The sequence below is a fragment of the Scyliorhinus torazame genome, chromosome 9 (assembly GCF_047496885.1).
Source record: "Scyliorhinus torazame isolate Kashiwa2021f chromosome 9, sScyTor2.1, whole genome shotgun sequence".
Lineage (NCBI taxonomy): Eukaryota > Metazoa > Chordata > Chondrichthyes > Carcharhiniformes > Scyliorhinidae > Scyliorhinus > Scyliorhinus torazame.
In genome coordinates, this window is record NC_092715.1 from 155511933 (window position 1) to 155524986 (window position 13054).

General features: G+C 48.0%; 1 protein-coding gene across 3 annotated transcripts in view; it reads right to left on the minus strand.

The window, feature by feature from the left end:
* The window catches only part of LOC140429532 (transducin-like enhancer protein 1), a 145435-nt gene extending 132653 nt beyond the window's left edge, over nucleotides 1-12782 (minus strand). For all 3 annotated transcript variants that reach the window (XM_072516652.1, XM_072516651.1, XM_072516650.1), the window contains exons 1-4: nucleotides 12276-12782; nucleotides 11692-11792; nucleotides 10994-11057; nucleotides 10783-10827 (exon numbers count right to left, since the gene is read on the minus strand). In XM_072516652.1, coding sequence (XP_072372753.1) covers nucleotides 10783-10827; nucleotides 10994-11057; nucleotides 11692-11792; nucleotides 12276-12299 — 234 coding nt within the window. In that variant the 5' untranslated portion in view covers nucleotides 12300-12782. The remainder of the gene's footprint in view (nucleotides 1-10782; nucleotides 10828-10993; nucleotides 11058-11691; nucleotides 11793-12275) is intronic.
* Nucleotides 12783-13054: the final 272 nt, after the last annotated feature.

The following is a 13054-nucleotide window of genomic DNA, read 5'->3' on the forward strand; positions in this document are numbered from 1 at the left end:
ACAAGACAGCTCACAACCTGCGTGAGCGTATGAGAACCGGAGGGGGTTCTCCTGTGCTGCACCCACCAAACATTCACGAGCAGAGGGCCCTGGACATGCCAGCTCGGAGGCGCAGAAGCAAGTGAGACAACCCTGCATGTCCTCACCGCCCCCCCCAACCTCAACCCGTCATCGTCTCCCTCACACATTGCCCACTGCAGCCTCAACCCCCTCCCCCCTCACACTGTGCACCCACCACCATACACCCGGGACACCGTGTATAACGAACCCCGAATCTTTATGTTCCCCAGGGCCAGCCGACGGAAGTCCAGGGACGTCTCGGCCAAGAGACAGCGGAACAGCACCAACCACAAGTGCACCCAGGGACGCACGCCAGAGCTTGGCAGTCGGTCGGACAGGAGGGCAAACCTCTCGGTATGGGACACAGGACCGGGACGCTCACACCACCGACAGAGACAATAGTGAGGGGCACAGGGCAGACATTGAAGATGACTCTCGCACATCACAGCCACACACTCGGTGGAATCACCTGGAGGTCAGCATGACATGGCCGGCATGGAGCTTGGGCCGGGCCATGAGTGGGAGGAGAACAGACCAGAATTCCTAACGGATGATGACCTCGAGCTTGCGGCACTGCTGTCTCCCACACCATCGCAGAGACACTCACCTCGGTTGGGCATATAAGTGATGAGGCTCCCGGGTCACGGTCTGGTGCGCACCCCACAGCCGAGCCGGTACAGCAGGTGGAGTTTGGAGCAGCCGAGGGGCTGGACGGTCAGAGGGCAGCCCAGGCCCAGCAAACAGCTGCCACACAGACGTTTCCCGGGTTCCTGGATGTAATTGACCCACCCGGACAAACGATGCATGTGGACACCCAGGGACTGAATAACGGGATGAGGGCCATCTTCCAGGACCTGCACACGCAGTTAGAGGAGTCCATCCGCGTTCAGGAGCAGGGAGTGGTGCCACTCATCGCAGCCACTCAGGCTGACACTGCCCGGGTGGCGTCCGCGGTGGAGACAATGGGTGAAAGGGTTTTGGCTATGGGTCAGGTTCTGCAAGGCGTTGGGCTTAACGTGCATGCGTCATCCATGGCCCAGGAGAGGGCTGCCCTCTCACAGGTAGCCATGCGCCAGAACCAACACGCCATTGCCGCCGCTCTCGGGGCCCTGGCTGAGTCTCACCATGCCATGGCCCAGTCCCAGCAAGTGATGGCACAGTCCCAGCAGTCAGTCGCGGAGAGCACTGGCTGCCTGGCGCACGTGATGGATGGCGTGGCGCACTCACAGGTTGAGATCGCACAGTCCTTGACAGGAATGTTGCACTCCCTGGGCTCAGTCTCAGAGAACATTCGGACCGTGGTCGATCCCGCTGCAGGCCTCCAGGACTGGCAGAGCCAGGTGTCGGTGGTGCGACGGGGCATGTCTCCGATCGCATCTCCGTCCCACAGTGATGCCCAGGGGCCACCGGGCTCCCCGAGGGAGGTGGTGGTTCTGGGGCCCGTCCCGGTAGCTCCATCAAGGGACGTCCCGGCACACTCGGCCTCCCCCTGTTCCATCCCTGGCGCATCTGGTGGGCATCAGGTGGCACAACGCCATCCAGCACGCCCGACAAGCAGCCTGGCCCATCGAAGCAGGGCCGCCCCAGGAAATGCGTGCTGAAGGGGAGCCTTGTCGAAGGGCGTGATTCTCAGCAGTCCGCCTCCACTCCTGCTGTACCATCTGGGGACACACCTAGACGTAGTGATAGGGCCCGTAAGGCAAATATGTTAGGCACATAAGAAGTTGGCATGGGTGCAGGGCACAGTTTAGTTGTAGGGGGTAGGGCACCTATGTTAATCACACAAATAAACTCACTGTTGAATTTGACTTGTAAGACTCGGTGCTATGTCCAGTGCCAGGGGGCTAGTGAGGGTGACTGAATGGCGTAGTGGTATACGAGCGGTTCAAGGTCTGTTCCGGATGTGCTGACCGTTTCCCCCCTGCCTCCCATAATCGGACACCGTTGGCCTCGGCACACCCGACGGCAGCCACCCCACACAGGCATGTGGTGAAATATCCGTCACGAAGGCTCTGACCACCGGAGTGCATGATCTTCATGTGGGAGTCGCACACCACCTGAATGTTCATGGAGTATGCGCCCTTTCTGTTCATGAACACTTCCCTGTTGTCTGCAGGCGGGCGCATGGGGACGTGCACAGAATCGATGACACCCTGGACCATTGGTATCCTGGCCACCTTGACGAATCCACGTGCCCGTGCTTCCTGCTGTGCTCGGTCCTCGGGGAATTTTATGTACCTGTCCGCGATGGCGTACAAGGCGTCGGTGACGGCCCTGATGCACCTGTGGACCGATGCCTGTGATATCCCGGAGAGGTCCCCGCTTGGCGCCTGAAGGAACCGGTCAGATAAAAGTTTAGGGCCACCATCACCTTGACAGAGACTGGTATCATGTGTCCTCCACCAGTTCCAAGTGGTGCGAGGTGCGCCACGAGGTGGCATATATGTGCGACCGGCTCCCTGCTGAATCGTAGTCTCCTCCTGCATGTGATGTCCGGTAGGGCCTCGAACGACATTCTGTCACGGTACACCCTCGGCCTTGCTGGACGCCTGTGGCGCCCTGGCACCACCATCAGTGGATCCTCCTGCCCCCCCCCCCCAAGCAGCACTTCCTCTGCATTCCTCGCCGCCAGGGGGTCAATGTTCCCCTCGGCATCCCCCTGTACATTCGGGTCCTGAGCGCCTGCGGGGCGACGACGGGCCACTGCGCAGCCATCCCCTCTGCTGCACCGGCAACCGCTGCATGTGCAGCCACTGTGGGCTGTCTGACTCTACGCTGCCGGATGGCAAACTCCAGAGCTGCGGCTCCAACCACGGCAGTGAACATCGCTGTCTAGTTGGCATACATGGTGACCTGCAGGAGGGTGGTGGGGGGCAGGGAAACAACATGTTACACGGAGGTTCTTCCACACCTCGCCAGCCGGGTTGCATGGGATACCTGTGTGCCCCGGTGGGATGGTCGCACTGCAGATACGCAGCCATCCTAACAACTGGTCACTGTCAGCATCCAACGGTCAGTTCCCACCGTACTCCTCGCCAGTGTGCCAGTCGCCTCTGCCCATCAGCCACACAACAACCTGCGGCCGTGTCCTCGTCACCGTCCTGCCATATCAGGGCGGCTGACATGTTGCATCCGCAGATGGACGATACCATCCACACTCTCCCTCACCCCCCCTCCCACCTGCACACTCTCCCTCACCCCCCTCCCACCTGCACACTCTCCCTCACCCCCCTCCCACCTGCACACTCTCCCTCATCCCCCCCTCCCACCTGCACACTCTCCCTCATGCCCCCTCCCACCTGCACTCTCCCTAACCGCCCCCCTCCCACCTGCACACTCTCCCTCACCCCCCTCCCACCTGCACACTCTCCCTCATGCCCCCTCCCACCTGCACACTCTCCCTCACCCCCCTCCCACCTGCACACTCTCCCTCATCCCCCCCTCCCACCTGCACACTCTCCCTCATGCCCCCTCCCACCTGCACACTCTCCCTAACCGCCCCCCCTCCCACCTGCACACTCTCCCTCACCCCCTCTCCCACATCCCCCCGTTGGCCGCAGCCTTCTCGGGGAAGCCGACCCGGTCTCCAGGAGCTGCGGAACAGTCCGCTCACCTCCTCACTGCTCAGCGTCAGCCAGCACGACTTTAAATAGTAGATGTGAACGGCGACGGCGTAAACTGGGTTCACGCCGTCGGTACTTCGGCCAATCCGACCCTGAGAATAGCGGGGGTGCCGGAGAACCGCCACTTTGGATGTCTCGGGCGATTCTCCGGCCTGCGCCGCGCGGAACCCGACGGGGCCGTTCGCGCCGCTTGGGAGAATCGCAGGCGGGCGTCGGACCAGCGTCGTGGGAAAATCTGGCGACCCGGGCGATTCTCCCAACCGGCCCTGATTTCCTATCTTAGTTCTGTGACCCTGCTTTTACTGCTTTGCAGCATGTAGAGCCTAATTATACAGTCAAACCACAACAAAAGGACATCTAATGAGCCACGGTCCATGCAATCCTCTGTCCTCCCACACCAGCTCTTCTATAATTTACAGGAGCTTTTCATGATTCACCCAGAGACAGCAATTGGATCGTGAAGTCAATTTCTCCTCAGCTATCAACCAATGATTTCCAACAGCCTTTCCCTTCTAATGCAAAAATCCATACTCCCATTGCCCTTGCAAAATGCTAAACAAGCAGTATTGGCAATTCACTTGAGTGCTGTAATATATTTACTGCAAATCCCCACGGCAAGACTCCTAATATAGTTTTTATTGTGTCTGCACTTGTCAATACAGTGACTGGTCACTGTCTGGATAATCTGCCAAGTGCAACTGTTTACCCAAGACAGAGATAGGATACACAAGCAGTGTAAGCTATAACTGTCAAGAATCACTGGCTCTTGTCAATGACCTTTAATTAACACTTCACTTTATAAACTTCAGACCTTATCAGCAGTGTCTTACAAGAAAGATGTAGGGGGAGAAGTGCCTGGCATTCCAGTCAGTTATCAGATTTTTTAAAAAACAATAAAATAATCTGCTGTTTAGATTTAACCAATTTCAAGCCAACAGTTAGGCTTAAATTAGTGGCTGAAGTGTTCCATGAAATTGCTCCATATAAAACTTTGTATTTAAAAACCACATAAGACAATTTTCAAATCACTTAGCTACATTATTTCACCTTGACATAATGATCACGAGCACATTTAACCTTCAATTCTCCAAAGAAACCACTTTAAGGGGTTGAAAGTTGTGTTTTAAAAAGGACCGCCTAACTCAAACTGTATATATCTGCTCAGTTGCAAACCTGGCAGAAGTGAGTGGTTAAATTCAGGCAATTGATAAATATGTATTTGCAAAATTCTTTTTTTTTTAGAAAAGCATTCATGTCAATCTCCCCATTTTGTTCTAGTGTTATAGATATAAATAAACAAAAACACCCCGCCGTGTGATTTTTGGTGGGGGAGGCGGCCCACCAGTGGGATCTACCAGTCCCGCCGTTGTCAACAGGATTCCGACGGGAAACCCATAAGCCGGCATGGAACCGGAATTTCCCGCCAGCGTGAACAACTGGTAAATCCTGCCCACTGTTTTTGAATAACAATTCACAAAGTGAAAAATACAACGTTGACCACCATGATTACAGTAATTTGTCCCAATGTAGTTAATAACCAAATGTAAACAAAAACTTGAAATCTCCATTCAGCTGCCAATGCAGACAGACTTAAAGTTTACCAAAGACTGCAATCCGACCTGAACTCTTCATGATGGTGCATTACAACAATGTAATAACTTAAGTCAATCACAAAATAAAGGTTTTTGCATTCCTAAAAACTAATTCAAAAGGTATGCAGTCAGATTCAGCAACTTTTGTTACAACAAAGAAATTAAACTGAAACGAGATGGAGTAATATTAAATGGTTCACCAAATGCAAGATTCAACTTGAGCACAATGTCAGAAAAATTAACTACACAAGTCACCTACAGCACCCTCAAGCAATTAAATTGAACCTAATGAGAAAAGGTAGATTAAAATCTCTAGTATCAGCACTAGCAATTACTCAGCCACTTTGGAGAACCCAAGGGAACCCTACCAAGGGCCACAGAGATGAAAACTAATAAAGTGAACAGACCCAAAGATACAAGAGATATGACCTACTCTGTAATTAAATGGGCCTTACAGATGCCTACACACAAATTGAGAGATCAGCGGGAGACCAACAAATTAATGAAATGGCAAAACTTCATGTCAACAATTGCAATAGGTCAACATTAGAACCATTGTGCAATTTGCAATGAAACCAATACATCTTTGAGCATTCGAATGGATAAGAGGAAACTTCTATTTAATTACTTGATTTACATTAAGATGAAAATAAAATGAGCGTAATTCTCCGTTTGAAGCACTAAATGCCAGTACGGGGACTGAATCGTGAGTGTTCTAAGTTGACAAAAGCGGTTTGGTCCCAGGGCGAATTCGATCCCATTAATGGGCTAGCACCGGCGCCACGCAGAACTCGCGTAGTTCCAATACATGCCGATCCTCATCCAAACCAAGATGATGGCACTGGTTGCGCAGGAGCACATCCATCCTGTTGGTGGGCTGGCTGGGGCCAGAGGGTGGCCTGTAGGGAGGGGAGAGCACCCATACGACCCATGGCACTGAGTTCCCAGTGGGCAGTCAGCGGCATGCACAGCCGGGTGGCTACCTGTCCACCCCAACCCCAAGGCCCACGTCCTGGCCGTCCACAGTGTTCCTGTTGCTCCTAGCAGATGCCCCCCGAGCCAGCGGCACAACTGTCAGCATACAAAAGCGATATTGGGCACTTTTCATACCCCCTCTCTCTCCCTGAGCAACCATGGCACCTTTATCCGATTTGAAATACCACAAGTGAACCTTGCCGGTGGTAATTCCGCCTGTCGGAGGCAGAGCATCGCTGGAAGCCCGGAAATTGTCTAGTCAGGCCCGTTAACAGAGTTTACATGTCTGTCGCCACTGCCGAGTGACTGCAGCATGGCACTCTGTTCAGCACCAACCTCGATTTTTTGGCCGACCCGGGATTCTCCGCCCAATCAGGTTTTGCGATTACGACGTTGGCCGACAGAAAGTCCTGCCCCACTATCTATTAAGGTTCAAATCTGAGATTATTTGCATTCAGATGGTGGAGTTTAGTGAAGTGATTTTTAACTATATATCTCGCATTGGTGGGTATAAAAAAAGTTATCTGGACTCAGTTCTGAAAATAGGAACACGACCTGAAACATTAGTTTCACAAACAGGTGATGGACATATAGCAAACAAGTCCATTGTCTTCATATGCCATACCTTTGACGACAGCTGAAAAAGCCAATCCTTGAGAGGTAGGTTCTTCCACCAGTGCCACACATAAAGCTACCAAGTGCTGCTGTGGGTTGTTTCTGGCATTTGCTTCAGCTGCCATGCCACTGTAGCCATCGGTAAACCCATAGGAGGTGTCGCCATTTTCCTCTCTCGTCAGCCCTTAACTTCCAGGTGTGATAATCAATGTCCAAGGCCTCACGTCACACTTGTAAACACTCTATTGGTCATCTGGCTCTAGTTACCTCAGAACACAAAATGTTCCTGTTGGTGTCTGAACCAAAGACGCCTCTGTTTGATGAATGTTAACAAACTTGGGAGCTCTGCGTTTTGATGATTTTGTTCTGCCAGGCTGCACCTATAATGTGGTGCAGGCAGCAAAACATTAACTCTACATTATTTCTCTCTGTACAGATGCTGTCTGACCCAAGTATTGAGTATTTTCTGTTTTTGTTACAACAGTTTGCTTGTCCCATTCCCGGAAGGATTCCTTGATTTCCAGTTGAATGGAAATACTGCCTATCCCGAATTGTGCATTGTAAACATTTCACTCATCAGTCATATGCCACAAATGCAGTAAATCTATCATGTGACGCAATAAGATTGTCCCTTCTTGCATGAACACCTTGTGTTTATTGTTAACAAATCCTAAATTAACCAGATGGAGAGGCTAATACGGTGATTATCCATCGCAGACCATCAAGGATGAGAAAAAGTTTTTTTGACGGATCAAATTGCTTGGAGGAAAAACAAATATGTCACTAGGAACACGGGAATTAGGGAAATGAAGAAGGAAGATGGAAATAGTAGGATATTTCTAAATTAAAGGACTGTAGCTTTATCAACGGCAAATCTTCTTTGGCCATTTGCCATGAACAAGTAATGTCTGTTCAGACATAGGATGTTGCATCGCTGCTGAATTATCCTGGAAGAGACTCAACAGCCAACAAGCCTTCAGGTCAATTAAAACAAAATGTACAAAGTTCTGAAGTAATACAACTGACAAATATGGTCACTGACTCCATGGTCTGAAAACATGTACTGTCCTAGTCGGACTTTCAATTAGTTTAATCACATGGTGGATCTGTTCGAACATTTACAGTACTCTGCATATTATTTCTGCTATCTGAAATTCCCAAAGAACAAATAAAAAACATGAGAGTATCAAGGTCAATACATCAGGACAAAAATTAACATTAGAAACTAGATTATAATCTCAGTATGCAAAGTTATATTCACATTGACACATCAATGTTAATCTGAACCTTAAAAAAATATAGGCAAACCCATGAATTACTGCAGGTGCCTATTTAACCAACAATGCCTGAATATGCCTTTTTTGGACAAAAGGACATTTTGGGAACATGAAATAGGGAAAAACATTTTTTCCAGCATCAATCTGCACAATCAAATCTGTATTAGCCAGTTAAACCATATGATCATAAGCACTCCACCTTCAATCATCTGTCCGTACGTTATAGTAGGAAATCATTAAACTCTGGAACATGTCGATGTCAAGAGCTGAAACATTAACAACTGTAGTTGCAAGCTGTTCTCAATCTTAGCAGTAACAAACCATCCCTTCTCCAATGTACACATCATCACCATTATAATGAAACAAAATTCATCTGGTTATGGTCAAAGAAGACTAATTTAAAGTAAGATTAAAATTAAGACAGGTCAAGTCAAAATTCAGAAGTTTCTCAAGTCAATAAGAACATGAAATAACACCCATTTTATCATTAAAAGACTGCCAACTATAATCAATATCCATCCATTTTCTTGCAACAGCTGCTTTTAAATATGCCAAAAACTCTAAAAATACTGGGAAAGCAAACTTTTCTTTTCTCATGACTCGGGTATTACACCATGAATGAAATGCACTGAAGCCTGAATAAAAAGCATTTGCTCGCAACGCTCCAACCCCGCAGGTGGTATACTCAAAGAGCAGGCAGAGTGACTACTCAGAAGACAAGCCACGAGAAGGGATGACACTTTGAATGAAAAAATTCTCCAGAGAAATGTTCACTTGCCATCTAGAGTATAAACTATAAAAGAGAGAATACGTTTGAGTCTGCTAGGAGCCAAGTTAATGCCCGGTCTCCCCCCACCCCCCTCCCCCGCCCCAGAGAGAATTTTGTCAAACGTAACGAGACTGCATAGGCTTTTTCCTACAACATAATGAGCACTTAGGCCGCACTGGTGATCAGTCAGCAAAATGCATCAGTTTCAGCCAAGTTACATCCTTGGGCCCAAACGTCATCAGTTCTGGAGAATTATGATCAGATACCTTTGTCAGCCTATATAGGAACAATAGTGTCTGAAATTTGCAACTATAAAAATTTTGCTTGCATTGAAAACACTTTTTTAAAAAAATGTAATTTAATGTAACCTACAAATCCAATTCTCCAGAGGGAACCAATTGAAGATTTTAAACAATCCATCTGTATTTTGAAAAAAGTGTTTGACTTAAAAATCTTATTTATGCACATAAATATCACTGCAGCATTTGACAGTCAAAAAGCAGGCATCCAAATGCAACATTACCCAAACCAGGAACGCAAAAGATTGCCAGGACAATTACTACATTTAAACTAATATACCAAGCCATTATTTCTCACCTTTGATGAAATTTTAAGACCATAAAAACTAACAAAGGAGCACCCACGTTGAAACTCATTTCCATTATTTTTGGCAGAGATGGTATTAGCGGAGTAAATTTAAAGATAATCTTTTTAAAGAGTAAATCAATGTCTTAAAGACTTAATATCAACTGCATCTGAAGGATTAGAAACCCCCAAAGTTACCACTTCTTCTGGATTGGTTACGCCTGCAACGAATGCTTTCTGAACAAACAACCAGGTTCAAAAGCATTATTTAAAATATCAGAGGGTTGTGCCTACCATACTGGTCCCACCCTTTATTCTGTTTTATTTGTTCTTTTAGTACTCATAAATATAGTCTGGCTTCACCTCATTATCACCAATTGAGTATATACCAGTGTCTCGTGTACAAAAACTGCTACTAGTATCACTTGGACGCTTACATACAGTAGCCTATGGCCAGCAGCTTGAACTACAAAATTGTTTCCCCCCCCCCCCCCCCCCCCCCAACAGCTTGAACTACAAAATTGTTTCCCCCCCCCCACCCCATAAACTCCATACGCACAGGGACAAGAAGGCATCTATTCACCTTAAAATCAGACCTTTAGCATTTACAGAAGCACATAAAATCTCCTGGAATATTAATCATGTTTATCAAGGGACGAGGATCATACCAGATTCCCAGCCCTGCAACAAAATTTGGAATTGAATATGTTTCCATATTTATATTTTACAGTAATCCAGATCCACCAGACAATATTACAAAATGAATTATTTACTGATGAGATAATAGCTCAATTCTAATCAGCACCAGAAAGAGAGGCGCTGCTATGGGGTAAAGATCCTTCAGCCAGCATCCTGATAGTGACTTAATAAAAAAATGCTAATGATCTTCTTCTTTCAGATGTTAGAACATAGAATATAGAACATACAGTGCAGTAGGAGGCCATTCGGCCCATCGAGTCTGCACCAACCCACTTAAGCCCTATCCCAGTAACCCAATAACACCTCCTAACCTTTTTGGTCACTAAGGGCAATTTATCATGGCCAATCCACCTGACCTGCACGTCTTTGGACTGTGGGAGGAAACCGGAGCACCCGGAAGAAACCCACGCAGACACGGGGAGAACACGCAGACTCCGCACAGACAGTGACCCAGCGGGGAATCAAACCTGGGACCCTGGCGCTGTGAAACCACAGTGCTATCCACTTGTGCTACCGTGCTGCCCAATGGCAAACGTTTTGTTATTTCTGTTTTACTTTGCAAGAAATTTGTTTCAAAATGATCTTACCTGTTTGTGCATCTCAATATTCAATCCATAAGACATTTCATAATACTGTAAAAGAGAATATTAAACTTGTAAACCAAACAATTAGAACATGTTGACAAAACATAATTAAGTGTGAGCTCAAGTAGTTTATTTTCCAGTTCAGAGTGGGAGACAATGCTAGCTAATAGCACACTGTTTTTTAAATTTTAACAAGGTACTTGTTTAGACTCACCATGACATAGTGTCGCTGCATTTCTGTCTTTTCACTTGCCAGTTTCTCACATTCCAACTTGAGACTGTAAAACACAAAAGACAACTTACTCATGCTCATCTAAGAGATAGTAAATAACAGTAATAAATAGTAATACCTGTTTGTAATAAACTATTTAGTGGGATGGGACTGGCAAGACCCAGCATTTGTTGCCCATCCCTAATTGCCCTCGAGATCAACAGAAACAATGCACTTCTTAAAGCAACACAAAAACATCTTGGTCAGAGGATACAGCAAGGGCAAAAATAAAAGTACGAGATAAATCGAAGGAAAACAATTCCTTGTTATGCACCAGATCTTAATGCAACTATAAAGACCCATGGTGCAGAAAGCAAATGCTAAGTGGCTTAGTTATAAACTTGGAACTGAGTTTTTGTACAATGGGAATCAATTGCTGCAATTTATGTTTTTAAAAACCCGTAAATGTCAAGCAACCAATTCAAGAAGGTCGAGATCAGGAAAGGCTCCTGTTTTCCTCAATAGTTGTGGCTTGTCTGAAACCCAAATGTAGCCGCAGCGAGAGCGCCGCTCTGTGGCCAGGGGTAGTAATCACTGGCTACCTACCGCAGACAAACCAAATAACACTGGCGACTCGACTGACCGGCAGCAAATAAACATACTTTTAAAAGCCCAGGCAGAGAAAGGGAGGCTTCTTTCACCTGTGATACTGCGCCTGCAAAAACTGGAACTCTTCCTTAATCCGGTCCAGCGATTCGGGGATGGTGAATTTGAAAGGTTGGGCTGCAGCCTGGTGCGGTGTCTGAGGAAAGAATTGGGGGGGGGGGGGGGGGGGGGAAGAGAACAAGAATTACACAGAGACAAGAAAGAGACCGCGGACAATGCAACTCACAGCCCAGCCTGATTTACACCACAAACTTTCCGGCACACTTTCTGAAGCAAGCAACGGGCAAACACATGGCACTGGAAGTGGGGCAAGGTCGTTGACGGAACACTGGACCTTTTGTTGGTGCCCGCAAGCTCAGCAGAACCTAATGATCTTAACTTTCAGGGGGACAGTCGCCGAGATGACATGTTTTTTTTTTTAAAACGCCATTGTCCAGATGTGGACACTGGTTAGGGTTGGTTTTGCCACCGATAAAAAGATACCACACGACACTTTGTTGGTGGTGCAACAACACATCATTCCGCTAAAGGTGCTTCCCTTTCCTTGAATAAAGATCATACGGTGAAGTAACAAAGAGGCCGGCCCGGGAGGAAGAGCTCTCCTTTCTCTTTTACTTACAGGATGCCTGCTCTGAGGAAACATCGCTGGGGTCCGGCAGCCGCTCCCAACAGTCGCTCGATCTCCTTTAAGAAATCCTTTAAGAAACGCACATTAAGAAGAATCCCCTCTAAAAGAAAAGTAAAGTGTTTACTGGAAGGGCATCCTGGATTCGGCTCCCCCAGAAAGGTGCTGTGGTTAGGAGAGCGATTTTAAAGCTCTCGGGGAGACTGGCAGATTCCGCTGTCCCGGCTCAACTCCTTGTCTTTAAGACAACAAAACCTTGCCGAAAAGGAAACAGCAGTTGCCACTTCTGCAACAAGACCACATTCCTCAAAAGCGCCCCGAGGAAAGCTCGGCTTCTTCGATTGCAGAGTATCCAGCAGAATAAATATAGAATATATGCCGTGCGAAGTTTAAACGGGTTTAATTGCTACAATGGAAAACAATGTAGCCGTTTCCCGCACACACACACACTGGTTACATTAACACGCGGTTTCTATCCCCTCCTCACGCTGATAACTAACCAAATTTAGACACGCGCAGTCCCACTCTTCGTCCGTCCCATTCTCCGCCAATCAGGTTGCCGAGAAGGCTATCTCGCCCACGTGGGGTGGTGCCGTCACCGGGAAGTGCTGTCCAATCAGAGGCGGTGGATGGGGGGGGCGGGGGAAGCAGGCTGTCAATCAGGAGGAGCGGAGGCCGGCGCCAGCCAATCGCCAGCCCGCCTGTTGTTTTTCTTCTGTGTCTTCGCTCCAACGTTCCCAATTGGGACGCGGGGACGTCAATCATGTTGACGG